This window comes from Peromyscus maniculatus, chromosome 8, assembly GCF_049852395.1.
Source record: "Peromyscus maniculatus bairdii isolate BWxNUB_F1_BW_parent chromosome 8, HU_Pman_BW_mat_3.1, whole genome shotgun sequence".
NCBI classification, from domain to species: Eukaryota; Metazoa; Chordata; class Mammalia; order Rodentia; family Cricetidae; genus Peromyscus; species Peromyscus maniculatus.
Genome location: NC_134859.1, coordinates 72,194,302 through 72,216,647, shown reverse-complemented (window position 1 = coordinate 72,216,647; position 22,346 = coordinate 72,194,302). Strand labels below are relative to the sequence as shown.

The 22,346-nt window shown below is 42.3% G+C and overlaps 1 protein-coding gene across 9 annotated transcripts in view; it reads right to left on the bottom strand.

Moving 5' to 3' along the window:
- The window catches only part of Bcas3 (BCAS3 microtubule associated cell migration factor), a 502,165-nt gene that overhangs the window by 452,993 nt on the left and 26,826 nt on the right, over nt 1-22,346 (bottom strand). For all 9 annotated transcript variants that reach the window (XM_016001738.3, XM_042282536.2, XM_006983187.4 and 6 more), the window contains exon 6: nt 5,124-5,205. In XM_016001738.3, the coding sequence (XP_015857224.1) occupies nt 5,124-5,205 (82 nt within the window). The remainder of the gene's footprint in view (nt 1-5,123; nt 5,206-22,346) is intronic.

Here is a 22,346-nt window from a genome sequence, read left to right as displayed (position 1 = left end):
AAAGGTCTAGAATTAGCTAGGAAACAGTCCTGTGGGTATGCCAGTGAGGGACTGTCAAGGCTAGCCTTGAGGCCTATCTGCTAAGGAATATATAGAGTAGGTTAACCGAGGTAAGAAGACCTCCTCTTCAGGTCCCAGACAGTCCAGAAAGGAGAAGATAACTGAGCACTAACATCATATCATCTGCTTCCTGCAGATGAAATGTGCCAACTGCTTCAAGCTCCTCCTCTGTCACTTCACTCTGTGGATCATACCCTTGAACCCTGGGCCCTGAGGAATCACTCCTTCCTCAAGTGGCTTTTATCAGATATTTAGTTACAGCAATGAGAAAAGTCACTATTAGAAATACTGCCTCCAACTCTGCACTGCTGGGGAAACAGTTATAAACACCACCAACAGCTGCTTTTGTTTTCAGACAAGGGCTCAATATGTTGCCCAGGCTGGCTTAAACATCTGTAGCCAATACTACCATAAAAATAGCAATTCTCCTGCCTCAGCCTCCAGCGTGATGGGATAACAGGTGTTAGCCATCAAATTCCACTAGAAATAATTTTCACAAACTCAAACATAATAACCATATAAAAGTCTTGACTTATATGTTAAAATATACACATGGATACATTGTATTTCACAAATGAGTTTCCAAATCTAAACTTGCTTAGATTACAAGAAAACTTGACTTTACTTGAAATAAGGTTTCAAGACTAATTTTCAAAGAGGATCAGCATCAAGGTTTTTTTTTTTTTTTTTCACTTACCTTTACATGAACCTTAAAGAGCCTTTTAAATAATTTTAATGTTGTAAATTAGCATCTTAAATTAAAATCTTAAATCATTAAAGCCTTTTTCTTTTTTTAACTTGGTTTCTCTGTGTAACACTGGCTGTCCTGGAACTCACTCTGTAGACCAGGCTGGCCTTGAACTCGCAGTGATCCACCTGCCTCTGCCTCCCGAGTGCTGGGATTAAAGGCATGCGCCACCACTGCCCAACCTCACTAAAGCATTTTTCAAACGCAATGTGTTTCTTACCCCCTATTTCCCCCACCTAGTTTAAGTTTTTATTGGTATAAGAATGCCAAATGATTGGCTGTGGCCTTCTACATTTTTTTTGGACAGATGATCTCATGCACTCCAGGCTGGCATACACGTTGCTATACAACTGAAGATGACTCTGAACTGATGATGGTCCTGCCTACGCTTCCTTAGTACTGGGATTACAATAGTATAGACCACATCTGGTTTTGCAGGTCCCAGGGCACACATACTAGGCAAACTCTCTACCAATAGAACTACATCCTCAATCATGTGTTCTGTGATTTTTAATTGAAAAAATTCTAAAGATTTAGATTCACTAAGAATGTATTGGATCACTGGAGGCAGGAGAGATGCTCAAGGGTTAAAAGTGCTTGCTGCTCTTGCAAAGAACCAGAGTTCAGTTCCAAACACCCACATCAGACTGCTCACAGCTCCAGTGAATCTGACATGCTCTTCTAGCATTTGTAGACATTCACATGAACATGGATACACACATACACATAAATAAATAATAAATCATTAAATGAATATACTTAGTCCCTGATAGTGGCCAAAGAAGCATGCAGAGAAGTATGCTTTCCTGGGAAGAAGTACCTACCCACTATACCATTACAATGCTGATCATCACACCATTACTCCACCACAATCCTGATCATCACACCATTACTCCACCACAATGCTGATCATCACACCATTACTCCACCACAATGCTGATCATTGTTACAGTACCAATCTCCTAAGGGATAAAATTTCACCCAAATCTTTCTGGTTTTTATTTTTAACTAGGGGGCAGATTTTCCACAGAAATTTGGCCTTAACTTCCATGAGAGTACACCATGTGACAATATTCAACAAATATGTATTGAGACTTCACAGCAAGCACTCTTATGAGGCACTGAAGGCATCATGGACTGGCACGGTGGCCCAATGAGTAAAGCAGCTGCCAACAACCAGAGAACCTGGAACCTGTATAAAGATAAATGGAGTGAGCCAAGCCTGACCTCAACATCAATGCTGTGGCAATGATGTCACCTGTGTGTACCTACACACATGACAAGCTGTTTAAAAATGAGCAATAAAGAGCAGCAAGTACTTTGAGGACACACACCCAACAGCAAGTAGGAGCAGGAGAGGTTAGTGTGACATAAGAATTCTAAAAGAGGAAACTCACCCGGTATGGTAACTATACCTATAATTTCAGCACTTGTGGGGCCAAAGCAAGAAGAGGCAGCCTGAGCTACAAAATGAGTTCCAGGGAGCCTGGCTACAGACATGAAACAAACAAACCAATGAAAAAGAGAGCTGGGTGGCGGTGGCGCTTGCCTTTAATCCCAGCATTCGGGAGGCAGAGCCAGGCCGATCTCTGTGAGTTCAAGGCCAGCTGGTCTACAGAGTGAGATCCAGGACAGGCACCAAAACTACATGGAGAAACTCTGTCTCAAGACAGAGAGAGAGAGAGAGAGAGAGAGAGAGAGAGAGAGGTGGGGAGTGTACAAGTCTAATAACAAAAGAACAATCATTTAAGGAAGCTAAAGAAACTCATACCATCAAAACGGGAACACTGTTGGAGCAACTCCTAGAACAGACGTGAGAATGGAAGACAGGTGCATAAACACACACAGCCCAGGAATCAGCTCACAAAAGATCAAAGGAGAGGCAAGCAAGAGGGCCCAGCTGCTAAGGTGCCTGCAGTTCAGTTCCAGATTGGCAACATGAGGACAATCCCCAAGACAGCGGCAAAGACAGACTCTACAAAGTTGTCCTCTAACCTCCACACACATGCGAGGGCATGCACACCCACACAGCAGACACATACACAATAATAAGATCAGCTTTCAAAAACTAAACCTTGCTGGGCATGGTTGAGCATGCCTTTCTTTAATCCCATCACTTAGGAGGCAGAAGCAGGCAAATCTCTGAGTTAGAGGCCATCTGGTCTACATAGCAAGTTCTAGAACAGCCAGAGCTTATAACAAAATCCAAAAAGAAACTGGGAAGTGTTGGCTCAGGCCTTTAATCCCAGCACTCGGGAGGCAGAGGCAGGCAGATCTCTGTGAGTTCGAATCCAGCATGGTCTACAGTGAGTTCTAGGACAGGCTCCAAAGCTACACAGAGAAACCCTGTCTTGAAAAACCAAAAAGAACACAAAGAACAAGGCAACATTCCCAACAGAGAAACAGGATACATAAAAGGAAAAAGATGTCAAAGTGGGTTCAGACTCTTCCACTGACTCAAATCTAATGCCTACAAAACTCGGAGATGATGTGACTATAAGGGAGCAGTTGTTGGCCAGCCAAGAGTCCAGGGAGAATAAAGACACTGCACACTATGGGCTGAGCTCTCCCACATGTGTGCTTTCAGGAACCTCAGAAAGACTGCCACCAAAAGGACGAGGAGAAGCAGAATGGGTACAACCCCGGGGAGGACTCTATCTTCTAATACAAATTTTATGAGCTCTGTCCCATGTATTACACCTAATAAAAACAGATATTAAAATTTAACCAAATACATTTTTTTTCAGTCAGAACATTTATCCCATAAAGCTGTACTTTAAGTCTAAAGGAGTCTATTAGTGGAAGAAATAATTTATTGACTAACAAAGCAAATTAAAGCTACTTTAAGACAACTAAAACTTGAGAAACGTTAGTTAACAACTGAATAAACAAAAGAACTTTACAAATAAAACAAAAAAAAGGCAAAACTCTGCTTCTGTTAATTACACAAGAAAGAAAGAACAGAGTCTGTTAAAATCTTTGTGGACAACCCAGACTATTCCAAAACAGGGAAGACAGTCTGTTAGAACCGTCTTTGTCAAAACAGTTCACAAGAGTATAAATGCAACAGGGGGAAAAAAAAAAAAAACAAGAAACTTGAGGGTAAGCAAGGGAACAATCCCAAGGCAGAGTGGAGAGGCAGGAGGAATTGGGGGGGAGGGGGGAGCGGACAAGGGGAGATGGGAGAGAGGGAGGGAGCTATACAGATGAAGGCTGACCGGCAAGCGGAAATCATGTGATCCCAGGATATTGTTGCCCAGCCATCCTTTCCATTTCATTAAAGAAATGTAATTATTAATCTCTAAAATTACTTATGCACAATCAAGCCCTAAGTTTAAATAAGCATCCCTCTCACCAATTTTATTAACAGCTACATGAAGTCTTAATGAGATTTTTCATCTTAGAATCGTCTTTCAAATGATAATAGAATTAAAGTACTTTATATCCTTATTCTTTTTAAGGAAACGTGAAAGTGTCCCATGGGATTAATATGATTATTGGCTGCACATATAAAAATGTATTTTAGTGAACATGGGGAACAAGGAAAACCTACTTTTTCTGATTTCATAATATGAAGGAGTCAAGACATTTAATATGAACATACATTTGGACCTTTGTACATAAATACAGAACATACACTACTTAAATGTAATATTAAGTATTTGCAAGAAATGGACGAATGAGAAGGCAATGGAGGGGGAAAGGGTCAAAGAACACTGTATACATGGAGATACCAGTAAGTGTCATTGTTCTCCACAATGAATAAACACTAATATAAACACTTAAAGAAACAGTGGCCATGAAAGCAGTTTCAAAGTTCAAAGCCCACAACCCCCTCCTGCAATAGCCGAAGTCTCTGACGGCAGAGTCACCTACAGCCAAGACAATACTGAAAACCAAGCGCTCTGAGCCAGCAAATCTAACTGAGAAGGGAAAGGCATTCGAGGGGAGACCTGGGGAATACCCACAGAAGAAAGCAGGCCAGCAGCAGAACAAAGGCAGCCCAGAAGGATGCCCAGAAAGCCAAGAGAGAAGGCAGCTCGGAGAAAGAGCTAGCAAAGGCAGAGGCCAAAGCGAGATCAAAGAAGATGGAGATAAATCAAAACCCCAGCAGAAAGTGAATAGCCATATTGAAATGGTTAAGATTACCTATTTCTACTGCAACTGAAAGCACTAAGGGTTTGTCTTGCAGGAGGAGGGAGGCAGAATAGACCTTTGCAGCAAAACAGACCTGGGTTATCACTCTTGCTGTCTGTAGTCCAAAAGCAACAAAGAGAAACTATGTGATTTGCTTTTCCTTAAAGGCTACACTCACCCAACTGTGGAGCAGGCAAGATTCTAGCTGCTCGGACTGGGCCATGTCGAACAGAGAAGAGCTCCTGGGCTTCCCCGCTGATCTGCATAAGAGAAGGAAGAAAACAGTTCAACTGAATAGCACAATGCTATTAGATGCAATCAACACCTACAGTTTACCATGATTTGCTGGAAATACACATACATATATATACCCAGCAATACATTAGGACTTTAGGGAGGTCATGCACATCAAAGACACCCCTATCTTAAATTATGTAAGTACTTTTGGGAAAACATCACAATTCATTATTGGTATAAACTTGAAGAGAGTCTGTTCTATTTATTAACCCGTGAGAAGTCTGTGCAGCGCCTGTGCTCACCCTCCATGTTAGAGCAGCTACGAGACTGTTCTGCAATATCCAAGCTCAATTATTAGTTATCTTTCTAGAATCATTCAAATCTATCAATTACATTATTATGCAATTACAGAACAAGGCTGCTAAAAAAAAAGACCTCTGAGACACCTCTTACTGAAATATTCTGTGAGTAACAAAGTTGTAAGCAAGCACCTTTGGAAGTCATCACTTACACTATAAACAAAGATCAAACACTGTAACAATGTCCACTGCCTTGAATAAAGTCAGATTCTGTGCTTGGATACAAAGACTACAGTGTTCTGTTTCTCCAAAAGGCAAAAGGGGATATGCTAGTGTGCATTAAGTTTAAAAAATGCCTTTCAACTGCTGGTTCATGTGATGAGCAAATTAAAATAGAATTAGAGAATAACAGCTTTCTAGACTGACTATGAGAGGTGATACTAACATGGTCCTCCGCAGACTGCAGTAACTGCTAGCGTTTGATGAAATATATAATATCAGAGAAAATGGTACACATTATAAAACTGGCCCTAAAATTTCAGGAATTTCTAATAGCCATAACCAAGATAAAAACTCACAGAGGTCACATACTATTGACGTTTTAATAAGCTCTGCCATCATGACAAGCTGGCAAAGCTTCCAAAGTAAACAATATGCATGCAGAGGTGCCTTTTAGAGAAAGAACTCACATCTTCAGGCTCTCTCCCATGTACCTTTTAGAGCTGTGAGCTCTAAGTTTTTCCTTCCAGGAAATACCCACCGTGTTTGTGGTACTGAAGACTATCTGCTGGCTGCAGCAACAAGCCCTCCCGACTTGGTGAGCCCCATGAGGAGCCTCAGCAAGGATGGTACCACCACAGCACCCCCTACCCAAAGGCTCAAAGGAGCCAGCAGAGCAAAGGCCTGGGCTCCTGTGCGCCTCAGCCTTCCTGGCTTCCATTTCAATAATGAAACCCCTGAGCAAAACTCGCTGAAGCTCCCAAGTCTCCATTTGACGACAATGGGGCAGAATTCAAAGTTTATAGAAATAAAGTTGGATGATTATTTTGTGAAACTTTCCATCTAATGCAGCAATCACCCATTTTTCTAAAATCTAAAATGTACCACATCTTTTGTTTTTGAACATACATATGCTAACAGGTTGAGTACTGATACTGTCTACTTATATTAAAAATGTGTTATTGACAAGTTCCAAGTCCCCACAGCTTGAAAACTGAACAGAAAAAGACACAGCAGGAAATGTTGACCAAGTCATTACATTTTGAAAATACAGTGTCTGCTAGACAAGAGATAAGTGAGTCTACTCTGTCATACAACTAAAAAAAAATTTAATTAAAAGTAATGTAAAACTTAAAGTTGTATAATACGAAGTAATGAAAAAATTCCACTTGTGAAATTTACACCCATAACAAATTACAGTGTGAACACAAAATCTCCTGTTGTACCATTGTTTCCATGTGCCAGAACTGGCCTTTAGTTTTTGGTTCTACCAAATAAAATTCAAATGTTAAAAAGTATAACCTCATTTCCCTGAGTCTCTGTACTTGGGTATACTAAATACTGTTTTAAATCTGTCTTGCCATAATTACAATAAATTTGTTATCATTGAATTGATACACTAGAGCGGAAAACAGAGAAAAACATTGCAAAATCCAAACACATGAAGCTTTACAGCAAAACAGCTTTCAACATGAGCCAAACTCTCTCTTCCAACCTGAACACATTGTCATCTGGACAGCAACAGGTGAGAACAGAAACCACGAGGGAAGGTCGGCAGGGCACCGCCACGTTCACTGACAGTGCCCCTCCCAGCCTGAGTCGGGTCTCCAGTCCTTAGGAGAGCACGGAGAAGGGGAGGAGGAAGTTACAGAGACCTGTGAATCTACCAGATTACATCCTGCTGAAAGCAGAGTCTAACTGCAGAATGTAAATCACCAAGATTAGCCTCCCGGGAGAGAATCCTCCAAGTGATACATGAAAATCCTAAGTTAGAATAACGCTGAGCAGAGAGTGTTAGCAAGGCATATCCAGATCCAGAGCCTTCCACGTGTCAGAAAGGATGCAGACATACAGGGATGCTTCCCAGCTGCCTCTAATACTTTCATCCAGTGTGTTCATGGGTAACTTTACTTTCAAATAAATACCAAAGCAGTGTGAAAAGCAGTCAAAACTACTTTTGGGTTTCCAGAAAAAAAATCTCTGAAAATGATAAGGAATCTCAAGATAAGGACCCGAAGCCTGAACAGGAGCTGCAAGCTCACTTTTACACTGAGACGCCAAGAACAGCAAGGGCCGAAGCCGGGAGAGCAGACGGAGGCAGAACTCCAGCTTCCAGGCCACTGTGACCGGCACAGGAAGAGGGCACTGGAGGAGACCTCTCCCCAGCTCCTCCTGTCTCTGCCTTTGTTCTTGTTGGCATTTTAATTTCTGATGACAGACTTTTGTTGTTTGGGGCATAAACCGGACGTACCAGTTTGAAGGCACAATAAGGAGAACAAAGAATGATTTGTTCACACTGTAGGAAAAAAAAATCTTTCCAACCATAGAAAATAGCTTTCGCATGGTGAAAATATGCAAATTACATACCAAACTGGAAGGGGTTGGGAGAATCCAAGTTTAGAATCTCACAACTCAATCTAAGGAAAAAGAAATTACAACTCACGAGACAACAATACACACAGACACAGAAAGATCTGGAGAGGCTTGGAGAAAACTTCCAGAGGATTCTAAAATCAAATGAAAGCTACCCAGCCCTGAGAAGCCAGGCTGCTCTGAAACCCAGTGGAAAACTCAGTCCAACACTGGGGACGGTGAGGGTGGGACTCCACGCTGCAGTCACGTTCCTGCACACCGGCACCACCCTGCCCTGCAGAAACACAACCACGGCTTCCAAACGACCTTCTTTTGACAAACTTTACTGACAGAGAGCACGCTATTTAAAATGCAGATCATCGGCACAGATCATGTAGAGATTAATAATGACTGCTCCATTAAGCATCTGCGTTAGTTACTGACACCCACCTCAAAATTGAGAGCAGGCCTTGAGCAAGAGCTAGGAAGGCAGAGCAGGAGGATGTGAAGCACAGCGTGGAGGCCAGCCTGGAGGAGGAGTTCCATCCTGGCTAGGGCTACAAAGTGACATGCTGTCTCCACAAAAATTAGTAAACAAATAACTAACAAATACTTACGAAGATGTAGGAGGCTTGCCACATCGTCATAACACAATCTTAACTTCTAAGACTGTGTATAGGTCTAATTGCTGAACACATTACAAATGGGACCATACAGTATACTCTTGGAGAATCTCTTCCACATTACTGGCTCTGAATCAGTTCATGTTGATGCATGTGACTGTAAGGGTTTTCTTTCTCTCCTGCTACAAAGACTCCCAGTAGATGAAAACACTATGATTTTACATCTCATTGTACTATTGACAGGCCTCTACTACATTTCTAGTTTGAACTCCATCTTCCTGGCCACTGTTGTAAAGTGAGAGAAAGCAGGATATGATGACACACAGCTATAACCCAACACTCCAAAGCCCAAACCTTTCAAATTAAAATTTCAAGGCCAGGCTGGGCCAGCCTGTCTCTAACAAACACAAAATCAAGAGACTAGGCTCCGGGTCTTGTGTTTCTTGATCACAGGTCCAAGCTCTGCCTGCTGGGATGTGCAGAGGGCATTGAAGACCAGATGAGGCAACTTAACAGTGCTAGGATGTAGTTCAGTGTAGGAATGCGATCTAATATGACTGAGGCCCTAGGTTCAATATCTAATTCCACCAAAAAAATATACCACACAAATATAAAGTCAAGAAAAGAATTCACGCTGGGCGGTGGTGGCTCACGCCTTTAATCCCAGCACTTGGGAGGCAGAGCCAGGCAGATCTCTGTGAGTTCGAGGTCAGCCTGGTCTACAAAGCGAGATCCAGGAGAGGCATAAAGCTACACAGAGAAACCCTGTCTCAAAAAACCAAAAAAAAAAAAAAAAAAAAAAAAAAAAAAAAAATCGCTAATTCTTCCTGATATTCTCTTGAGGCCACCATACCGTCATCTAATTTCACAGAAATCTACACTACTACTTTCTTGGAGCTACTTTATACTACTCTAAATTATCAAAAACTGACAGTAATGATTTTTTCTTTTTAAGTTTGATTTTTAGCAGGAATTTAAGCCAGGAACTTATACACACCAGGAAGGACTCTACCACCAACCACATCTCCAGCCCTGCACCTGCTTGCTGAACAGACAAGCAAATGAAGTTTGGTAAAGAGACAACTGAATCTACTTTGTAGAAAGATAATTCCAAGGTGGAGACAGTGTCCACACCTGTAGTCCCAGCAGCGGGGAAGCTGGAGCAAAGGATCACTTGCAAACAAGCTAAAGCACCCTGGGCACAGAGGAAGACACAAGCACAAAGCAAACTCTCCTTAGTTCTCTATAGTATGCTCTTAACCTTTGAAGGGAAGGGAGGCCTCTGGAGGCTGAACTTACGTCGGAAAGCAAATCCACTACCCTGCTGATCAGGCGCAGGACAGCAGAGCTACCTTCCACCCCAACACTTACTTGTTAGTGCAAAGAGGATGCTAATGTGATTTGCATTTATTAGAGTGCACACTAGCATCCCTAACTGCCTCCAGCTGTTCTTCACATTGTTCTTGCCTTACAGTTAAACAGGCTCTAGGTCACCTGTCCACTTTACAGTTGTATCTAGCATCACAGATTGTACAACTATGACTATTACTGCAGAGAGCTGCAGTGAGCTGCAGTGAATATATGGATGAAGCTCTTTGCAGAGACCTATTAGTACACTTGCTTCTATTTTCAAGATAATTAAGGGTGTAGAGACCACTGGGGTTTTAAGAGCACTTGCTTCTCTTCCAGAGAACCAGAGTTCCATTACCAGCGCTCATGCTGTAGCTCCAGCAACAGGGTATCGGATGCCTTCTTCCGGCTTTTGAGGGCATTCAGCATGCACATATAAATACAGAGAAGCTTAAATAAATAAAAAAATAATGTTGAGTGTAGTGGCATGTGTCTTTAATCTCAGCACTCAAGAGGCAGAAGTAGGTGGATCACTAAGTTCCAGGCTAGCCAGGGTTAAAAAACAGAGGAGCAGACAAGGCTAGTTAAGACCACTGGCTGCTCTTCCAGAGGACCTGGGTTTGATTCCCAGTACCTATATGGTGGCTCCCAACTGTCTGTATCCTCAGTTCCAGGGGATACAATGCCCTCTGTGGGCACCAGTTGTACAAGTGGTACACAAACATACATGCAAGCAGAACACACAAACCACACACACACACACAAATAAAGTATTTTTTAAGATAATTAGAGGTAGGTAAAGATTCAGCTTCCATACATTAACAAAAGTGTCTTCCAAAGCCCTTATATCAATTCACACTTCCACTAGAATGTATGAGGGTTCACACTCTAGACAGCCATTAATGTCAGCCATTCTGATAGAAAACCAAATTAACAGACTTATAATTACATGAAATAAAAGCATAAGTCAATTTCTGTATATGCCAGTCAGCCCACACCAAATACATAAATTAATAGCATTCACTACGTGAAGCAGGTGTCAAGCCCGAGGATTGCCAACCGTTATCCTGAAGGATGCCTCACGGTGCAGAGGCAGATATGGCAGTGTAGAATACAAATGGGACTCACGGACTCATCTCAGCACCTCCGCAGAAGGCAAATCCATAACTGAATTCCAAATACAGTAACAACCAATTTCCCCACCCTGATAGACAGTGATTGTGCTTGATACCCTGTAAACTCGAGGGGTCCATTTTGTAGATGATAAACACACCTTAACACACTTAAAGGACTAGAAACCACAGACTGCCCTCTCACCACAGTGGAACTAGAGCAGAATTAGTACCAGCAGACATCTGGAAAATGACAAAACACTAGTGAGATTAAGCAACCAAGTTGTAAACAACACACAGTTCAGAGAAGAAAGTTTCAAAATTTTTTAAAAATATTTTGTTTATGGTTTGTTTTCTCTGTTTTTATTTGAGCCAGGGTCTCATGTAGCCCATGCTGTCCTTGAACTCTTGACCCTCCGCAAGTGCTGGGACAACAAGCATGTATCACCACACAGAACTTTAAAACATTTATAACTAAATGAAAATAAAAATCTAATTGCAGCTGTGGTATGCAGTCACAGTGAAACCACTAGACGCATAGAGTTGAAAAAAAATAAGCTCTGAGAAATCTAAAACTACCTATGAAATAAAAAAATAGAACCAAATCAAAGCAAGCAGGCATAAATAAACATCAATTAGAGGTGAAACCAATAAAACTGAAAAAAAAGAAATCAATGGGGGTGGGGCGGGGGGGGGGGTGTCAATGAAACCAAAAGCTGGTTCTGGGGAAAGATGAATAAAAATTGTTAAGGCTCCAGCCAGTTTAAGAAAGAGAGGCAGGCATGTCACGACCTAGAACCTAGCATGTGAAAGGCAGATGGAGGAGGCTATGGAGTTCAGGGATATCCTGGGCTACAGAACGAGATCCAGCATCCAGACTCCAAGGGCTTCCTGGTATGGGCATACGGCTATAATCCCACTACTCCGGAAGCTGAAATAAAAGGACTGATACCACCTCCAAACCAGAAACAGAGACACAGTGAGCTAAGGTGAACTGGATGTAGCTTCTGTCTCAAAACAAGGGTAAATCCTAAACTGGGCTAGCTCCCCAGCCCTGGTATTGGGGGGGAGTGGGAGGGCCGGTGTGCGAGGCTGGCCATAAGCTCCAGGATCTGCCTGTCCCTGCCTCCCCAGCACAGGAACTACAAGTGCACACCCAGTTTGCTACCTGGCAGCCTGGGGTTCCAATTGGGGACTCAGGCTTGCATGGAAAGCACTGAGCAATTTCCTGGGCATCCAAAAATCTGAATTTTTAAGTGAGCCATGAGACTTGGAAAACAAGAAGAATTTCTCAGGTTTCTCTCAAGCACATTTTGCCTTTAAATCAAAACCTCTATTCATCTCGAAGTCATCTAGTTCAGTGAACAGCTCTAACACCTGGAGAAGGCTTGGACAGCAAAACAGCTAACATCTGTGTTCCTTTAAGTTTGTATTCTTACTGCCCAAATCGACCCTGTGGGAACTAGCAATGTAGAGCATCTACAACACATACCTAGAAGATCCGCACCCTAACAGTTGACTTTAGTAGAAATGAATTGGACTATGTTATGTTTATATGATATTTAAATCTGCTACCTCAGAATAGCTTTGAAATAAGAAAAATAACATAGCAATGTGACTATTATAAGACTGTATGTTTAAAAGCATGTAGTACATACTTAATACTAAGTGAGAGTTAAACCAGGGATATGTTTGTTGAGGGAAAAATGACAAAGGACTGCACATCTAGTTTAGTGTTCAACAGGTTCCTTAGCCCACTGTTCTTAAATCCTGTTATGGATATTTACTATCTACAGCTGTGTTCAAATATATACAAGAACACATTATGGAACAACTTGATTCATGGTTCTACAAGAATGTTATTACCTATGTTTTACAGCTATGATTTAAAAAAAAAAAGAGAGAGACTACTACGAGGCCGGGTGTGTTGGCGCACGCCTCTAATCTCAGCACTAGGGAGGCAGAGGCAGGAGGATCTGTCAGTTCCAGTCCAGCCTGGGCTACATAGAGAGTTCCAACTGATCAGGGCTTCACAATGAGACCCTGTCTCAAAGAACAACAAAAAACTGCTGTTGGAGAGATGGCTCAGTGCTTAGGAGGACCCAGGTTCAATTCCTAGCACCCACATGGTGGCTCATAGCATTTTGTTAACAACAGTTCAAGGGGATCCAACCCCCTTTTCTAGCCTCTGTGGGCACCAGGCACTCAAGCAGTACACAGACATACACTCAGGCAGAACAGTCAGACACATAAAATGATAATGTATAAATTTTTAAAACAAAATAAGTCAATGAAATAAACACTGGCTCATCTACCCTAACAGTCACAGCACGATCCCTGGAGGTGATACTAACAGGAATGAGGAATGAGGAAAATCCATCTTCAACTTAATTCCTGTGAACAGCTAAAACTACTTGAAAAAAAACTATAATTTAAATGTATACAGAATATATGGGAAGTCATTATAATTCCCAAAATTAATGTTTTTCTCTAATAGTAAAGGGGGAAAGGAGAGATGAAAAGCAAAAGCAGAGAGAAACGGAAGGAATGCAAAGGAAAACTTTACTTTTAAGAACTTCAGTTCTGGGGCTGCAGCCTTAAGAGCACTTGATCTTCCAGAGAACTCAGTTTCAGTGCCCAGCCAGCACCCATGGTGACTCCCAACTCTGGTTCCAAAGGGTTGGATGCCATCTCCTCAACCATGTGGGCACCATGCATATGGTGCACACACAAACATGCAGGTAAAACATTCATAATGATTAAATGAGTAAATCTAAAAATATTTTAACTCGCCAGCCGGGCGTGGTGGCGCACGCCTTTAATCCCAGCACTTGGGAGGCAGAGGCAGGCGGATCTCTGTGAGTTCGAGGCCAGCCTGGGCTACCAAGTGAGCTCCAGGAAAGGCGCAAAGCTACACAGAGAAACCCTGTCTCGAAAAAAACCAAAAAAAAAAAAAAAAAAAAAAAAATATTTTAACTCAATTCCTAAAGCAACAAAGACTTAGATACTCCATATAAATATACAATTGCATCATTATTATCAATTAATAAATTGGTAACAATTAATCATATACTAATTGAACTGAATAAAACTACTTAAAAGGAAAACTGTACCATTATAGTTTACCTAGAAAAGTAACAAAAATCCTTTTCATCAGGGAGAAATGGATGCAAATCATTATGGAGTAAGACAATGGCAGGTTATCATCTGAACTTAATAACTCAGTAAAAAAGCCAAAATGTCCAGCCATGAGCTGGCACATACCTAATGCCAACTGTAGAGAATGTGAGGCAGGAGGACAAGGCATTCAAGGTAACATAAGAAGGGACATTTTAATTAGCTATTAAGTGACCAGAGCAACACAAAGCAAATAGTAGGCGCTCAGTTTCCGCTTGGAATACTCTGAAGCCACCTTGATGCTACACAGTCAGTCCTTTGTGTCCACAGGGTCACCCGCATTCCAGCACCATCTCAAAGCAGGTGTGGGCACATCTGTACTGATCAGAGGCTTTTCACTTCTTTGTGGTTACTATAACACTGCGCCTAACAACTATTAATACAGGGCTGATACTGTACTAGATATCATAACCTAAAATAACCTAAAAGTACTCAGACTAATGTGATTGGGCTATATACAAATACTACACAGTTTTATAAGAGAGAAGTATCTACAAGTTTTATATATACTGGAGAGGACTGTGGTATATTGGAACTAATCCTTCCATGGATCATGGGATTATATTTTCACTTTAAAGATTAAGGAAAAAAGGAGAAAGGTTGCCCAAAAGTGCCCCACCTCAAAAGACATGGGCATCTCCCAGAGATCTCAGCCAGGCATAGTGGCACATATACATAACTATACTACTCAGCTAGGGAGGCTGAGGCAGGAGGCTCACCATAGTTGGGTAATTTAAGATGCCTGGGCATCACAGTGAGAAGCCACCTTGAGTTCAAGCCAGCCTCTGTAACTCGGGAACCTTTTGGCTTTAGCCGGCACGGCCAGTGTTTCATGTTCCAGCGCTGCCTGGACAGCTTCGGGCCTTAGAACAGCTGGAGGAATGCATCCCCAGCAGTCATGGGCAGTCCCTCTGCGAGCTCCTACAATTAGGGGCAAGAGGGGAAGAAGCTTTCTGTCGTATTTTTGCCGTCCAACCGCAAATGATTCAGCTGAGGGCAAAGTGTCAGTGTCTCCATAACAGACTCTGTATGCCAGCAAGGAAGAAAACACAGACCACAAAAACCACCTAAAATGTGTATTTGTGAGAACTTACAACTTAAAGAACAGATATTTGCTGACCACATGAAGGAGACAGCAAGTCAGTCTGTATTTTGGTCTTGACACTAAATACAAAACACAAAACTTGAAGCAAGAAGGAAGTGAGTCTCAGGAACAGTATGAAAGCCACAACACATAAATAATGAAAGAAACTTGTAATCATATTTAAATATTTCCAAATTTTCACACACCGAAAAAGCACTGAGGCAACTTTAACCTTTTCCCTCCAGCCTGGTTTTCCAAAAGAAGATGAAAGGAGAGCAGCATGATGCACCCTTGGCTCCGCACAGCTGATTCAGACACTGCACTTCAAAACCCCAGCTATGACTTCAGCACCCACCAATCTAAGCATCACTCGGGCCTTTGAAGCTGCTCTAATGGTATCTTCCATTTGCAGCTAACACTTCTGTAGTCAAAAGATCTTCCTTGGGGTAGATGTTAATGCAAAACCACTCAGACAAGCCGCCGCTCGCGCGCCCGGAGGCAGACTGGAAGGTGCTCGGGAGTCGATGCAGCACCATTACAGAGAGTGTCGGCTAGCAGCTGTCAGAGACACGTCACAACCACTCAGGCACACGAACGCGATTGCCGCCTTTAATTCATTCTTTTACTACGTCTTGACTGGGCTGAATCTAAAATATACATTGAGCAGAAGACAACAGATAAGGGAGATTCCATACTGCATCAATTTAAATTATGTTTAAAAACTGCAAAACTAATCTGCGCTCAGGACAGTGATTGTCTTGCCTGTCAAGGAGGCAGAACACTCATACGAGAACTTCATGAGAAAAAGGTCCTAAAATTTCTTCCAGTTAAGCGTCACTTGCCTGTGTGCACACATGCACAATCACACATACACAAGGTAAAAATCATCAAACTATAAACCTGAGCCAGGCAGTAGTGGTGCACACTTTTAATCCCAGCACTGGGGAGGCAGAAGCAGGTAGATCTCTGTGAGTTCGTGACCAGCCTGGTCTACAGAGTGACTTGTGAGTTCCAGGATAGCGAGGGATACATAGAGAAACCCTGTCTCAAACACAAAAAGAAAAAGAAAAGAAAAACTATAAACTTGATATTTGTGTATCTTGTAGTATGTATACTATATAAACTATATTTACATTGATATCTGTCATAAACTGATACTCTAAATAGCAAAATCTATAAACTATCAATCTTTTTTAAAAGCCATGGAGGAAGCTTACATGCATATTACAATATAACAGAACCCAATCTGAAATGGGCCCTTCAAGCACATGACATTAGCCAAAGGCAGTCGTATACTACCAACACAAGATGCTGTGATGGCCTCTATACAAGGTGTGGGAGCATAAGTGGGCAATGCTCAGATCTCTAGAGCAGTGACATGATGCTGTTTGATGCTACAGAGGTGGCACGTGTGGCATCAGTGCCCAAAGTACAGCATGGGAAGTGGACCCTGGCTCTGGGTGGCAGAACCCTGGCTCTGGGTGGCAGGATAGTGGAAGCCAGGTTCTGTGACCACAACTGCACCACTCTGGTGTACAATGTCGGTAGAGGGCAGTCGTGTGGATACATAGCGCATATAGCAACTCTACACTAACTCAAATCCACTTTCTCAAAAAGTAGATAAGACAGCCAGACATGACTGTGTATGCATGTAACTCCCAACACAGAAAGGCAGAGACATGCAGATTTGGAGACCTCCCTGGCCAGACAGTGGAGCTGAAACACCAAGTTTCTGGTTCAAAGGGAGACCCTGCCTCCAGGCACTAAGGTGGAGAAGCAACTGAGAAAGATATCTCATGTTCTCCTCATGCCTCTACATGCACTAGAAGGGAAACAAATACACATACACACACACACACACACACACACACAAAATACACCACACATCCACATATAAATAAACACGTAAAAATCAATTATACACACATATTCTTGGAGAGAAAAAAAAAAACTCTCATTCAATAAAGATTCCAGTTCAGGATAAATTTCACTTATGGAATGTCGACCAGCCTATATCAAACCAGCCAACTCTGCATAATGCTATTAGAACACACAGGAAAGTTACATTTCAGACAGACTTCTCTAAAAGACTGCCTTAAGAAACAGTGACACCCTATAACCCCGCTCTCAGGAGGCATGTGCAGGGTCAACTGCCAAAAGTTCAGGCCAGTCTGGATTAGAGAAAAACTCTGGCCCAAAAAATAAAATAAGAAAGAAAAGACAATATAGGAAAAGTATTTCAGCTCAGTAAGATGGGTGGACTCAACAAATTATTTCAACATGCCCCTTCATCTCCTCTTTTTATTCAGTGTGACACCCAGTGAAGACCCATCCATCACTTCTCCTTCCAGCAAGAAAAGAACATAACAAACAAAATAAGTCCTGCTCTCAACAAAAGCATCGGCGTCCTGAATGGGCTCCAAACCTTCTCTGCTTACCAGTGCACTCAAATCACCAACTTAATATTATTCCCAAATGAAACCTATAAAAATGTTTCCTGGCTAACAATCTCAACGTGGCGATGTCTATTGGCATATAGCTTCTAATAAATAATGGACTAATTGGTTTTTACCTCAAATATGCCCTCACGTGTTTGCTTTCAGGATTTTGGTATGTAAAGCTACTAACAGCTTTAGGGCAGTTTCTGTTCTTCGTAGATCGATGTACCAGTGACACCTAGTGTCCAACATCAGAAGCACATGCAAAGCTCCAAAGCACATGGCAAATAACTTTCTCATAACCAGCATTTTCCAAGTACTATACAGAATATTATTTCATGATTCTACCAAAATAGATATTTTTAAATATGTTAAGAAACCTTAGTAGTCATTTAAACAGCAAAATGTGCAGAAAAAAATTCTGGAGTTTTACAAAGGTATTTGGGGGTGGGGGGTGGTTTTTTGTGGTACAGGAAATTGAGACCATGGTAAGTCATATGAGAGTACAAAGCTAGTGTCCTACTACTAAGCAATGTTGTGGTGGTATTGTGTTCCCCAAAATATTGTGCACCCTAATAAACTTATCTGGGGACAGAGAACAGAAAAGCCACTAGATAGAGAGGCTAGAAAATGGTGGCACTCACACCTTTAATTCTAGCATTCCAGAGGCAGAAATCCATCTGGATCTCTGTGAGTTCAAGGCCACATTGGAAACAGCCAGGCATGGTGACACGCCTTTAATCCCAAGAAGTGAGCCTTTAATCCCAGGAAGTGAGGGCAGAAAGCAGAAAGGTATTTAAGGTGTGAAGACCAGAAAGTAGAAGCTTTTGGCCAGGTTAAGCTTTTAGGCTTTTAAGCAGCACAGTTCAGCTGAGAGGCATCCAGTCTGAGGAAACAGGATCACCTGAGGAACTGGCGAGGTGAGGTGGCTGTGGCCTGTTCTGCTTCTCTGATCTTCCAGCGTTCACCCCACTAGCTGGCTTCAGGTTTGTTTTTCTTAATAAGAACTTTTAAGATTCCTGCTACACAATGTCCCCAGATACCTGAGCAGTTTTTGTTTTGAGACATGACTTGTTAAAATTGCCGGGACTGGCTTTTGAACGGCCAGAACCGCTGTGATAACCGACCTAGACTAGCAAGCCCAGGAAGTTTTATTTTCTGTTCTTTTGTTTTTCTTTTTGTTTGCTGACTTGTGTTGAGACAGGCTCTTACCAGTTATTGGAGGCCAGCCTCAAACTCATGTCCTCTGCCACACCACCCCTGTGCTGGATTAAAGTTGTATACCACACACCAACTCACGTCCTCTGCCACACCACCCCTATGCTGGATATTAAAGCTGTATACCACACACCAACTCACGTCCTCTGCCACACCACCCCTATGCTGGATTAAAGCTGTATACCACACACCAACCCTACCTATGTCTTAGACATTGGTGGGGAGGGGGAAAAAAAAACTCTGGATCCTCCAGCCCCATACTCCTGGGCAGCTGGAATTACGGGTACAAACTATCACACCCAGTTTATGTAAGTAAACTTTTAAAGGAGAACCCTTTATAATCATTTTTAAACATACCATATAGAATTTTCCCTTAATTTTTAACATGTGAATGTAAATGGCCTCAAAGTTTATTTCAAAAGTGATGCCATTCCAGGGCTGGAGAGGTGGCCTAGTGGACAGCAGCACTTGCTCTGCAAGCAAGAGAACCTGAGTCCCAGTCCCCAGCACTCACATAAAAAGCTGAGTGTGACTGCAGAGCAGAGACAGGAGGACCTGAGGACTCACTGGCCGGCCAGCCTACCCCACGGGCAAGCTTCAGTTAGTGAGATGTCCTGGCAGGCACGCAAAGTCCTGCTCTGACCTCTGAGAGCAGACATGAGTACCTGCACACTCATACACACAACACACATGCACACCTACAGATACATATACACACGTACACACAACACATACAACATTCACATGCACACACATGCACACATTTATTTTTATCATTACTATCATGCTATCATCTCATATTACACAGTACCAATACAAGCCAAGACACAGAAGATAACTGACTTCTTACAACTCAGATTTTTCATAATCCTCTTACAACAAACCTCCATGTCTAATGCTTGGAAATGAAGACTGTTGACGGGCTAAGAAAGCATTGAGCATTGAGTTGTGTGGGGAGCGGGGGGTTAGTTTGTTCTGGTTTATTGAGACACAACTCTCATCTGTAACCTACACTGGCCTTAGAACTTCTTCAGCCTCCTAAATGCTGATAATATATCGCTGAGACATGGGACTCAGCTCTTAATTAAATTTTTCCTTATTTTTTATCCTTGACTCTACAAGATCAGACTCTACTAATAACAATGTCTTAGTTACTTTTCTATTGCTATGGCAAAACACCATGACCAAGGCAACTTATAAAAGAAAACATTAAAAATTAGGGGCTTACAGTTCAGACAGTGAGCCTTTGAAAATCATGGCAGGGAGTATGGCAGCAGGCAGGCAGGCAGATATGATGCTGGAGCAATAGCTGAGAACTTACATGTAACCCATAAACACAAGAAAGAGAGAACTAACTGGGAATGGTGTGGACTTTTGAACCTCAAAGCCCACCCTCAGTGACACACCTCCTCCAAGGCCACACCTCCTAATCCTTCCCAAATAGTTCTACCAACTGACGACCAAGTATTCAAATATATGAGCCTATGGAGGCCATTCTCATTCTCATTCTAACCACCACAAGAGCCATGAGAATCTGTTACTCCCAAAATTCACATTTCCACCTGAAAATACAATATCCTACTCTCAGGCCCACAATTCACATTTAACTGCTAATTCATTCCAATAATCACAAGGGAGTTCTTTATGTTATACAAAATAAGACAGTGTCTAGGAATGTTCTCAGTTATTTAAAACATGGACGGCATCCACCAGGTCCCGAGAACACAAATGGAGACTGGGTTATAGTTCAGTTGGTAGAATGCTGGCCTAGAATGCACAAAGCCCTGAATGGCATTCCCAACACTGCACAGTAGTGCAGACCTACAATCTCAGTACGAGAAGAAGAGGCAGAAGTCCAAGGTCATCTGCAGAAACAAAACCAGCCTGAGCTACATGAGGTCCTGTCTAAAAAAAAAAAAAATTCCGCCGGGCGGTGGTGGCGCACGCCTTTAATCCCAGCACTCGGGAGGCAGAGGCAGGCGGATCTCTGTGAGTTCGAGGCCAGCCTGGTCTCCAAAGCGAGTTCCAGGAAAGGCACAAAGCTACACAGAGAAACCCTGTCTCAAAAAACCAAAAAAAAAAAAAAAAAAAAAAAAATTCCAGTAAGAAAGAGAAAATCTTAAAAGGATCAAGTACACAAACGGTAATGATAAATATCACCATAAATATTACAAAATGCCTGTAACACTCACTGTCCTAGGTATGCCCCATCCAACTGCAACTCTTGACAACGCTTTTCACCCCCTTTTTATGACAGCACGAATATGGGAACGCTTTCTCTCCTACCTAACATAGACACTGCTATAAACCACAAACATAGATGCTGAGCACAGTGGAACACAGCTTCAGGCCTCCAAACAGCACCGGTACATCTGTCTGATGTGAGTGACCAAACAGGCCCGGGACCATGGTTCACACATTTAAATCAAACTCACTATCCTGTCACGGAAATCTGCTCTGCACACAGCTTTCACTTTTAGAACTATCAACCTCTTCAAAATTCTGAAATGTCCCCTAAGACTCAGCGTGAGTAGATAACCCTGGGTATGCAGCTCAATGGTAGAGGAAATACACATTTTTTTTTGGGGGGGGGTGAGTGTTGAGACAGGGTTTCTCTGTGTAGACCTGGCTGTCCTGGAACTCACTCTGCAGACCTAGCCTCAAGCTCAACTCATAGAGATCCTCCTGCCTCTGTCTCCTGAGTGCTAGAATTAAAGGCCTCAGCCACCACTGCCCAGTAAAAAACACATTTCTTGATGGAGAAAAACTCTGTGCAGAACATTACTAAAAGAAATACAATGAAAGACAAACAAAACAGTGTTCAGTCACCAGGGAAAGACTAAAGCTAAATAAATTCTCAAGTGATCATCCATCCACCGGAATACTAAAATTGTGCAGATGGATGACATCAAACATTGGCAAGAATGCAGAACAATTCATACACAATGATGAGCAATATAAAATGGTACAGTCACCCTGGAAAAGACTTTACAAGTTTGTTCAACAGACCACATTCCAAGCGCATGACTCAGCAAACCCACACACAGGTAGCTATCTAACAGAGGTGGATGCACAGGTTTACAAAAAGACTTATTCAGGGCTCATCATACATTCCTAACAACCAAAAGGTGAAGGCCAGGAAGGGAGGGAGCTGGGAGTGCAGCTCAGTGGTGGGGCACCTGCTTGGTATGCAGGTGGTTGGAGGTTCAATCCCCAACACCTCATTTCTCTTCTTTTAGTAAGCAGAGCGAGAAACTTGGATGGAATTACAAGAAATGGACAGATGGACAGC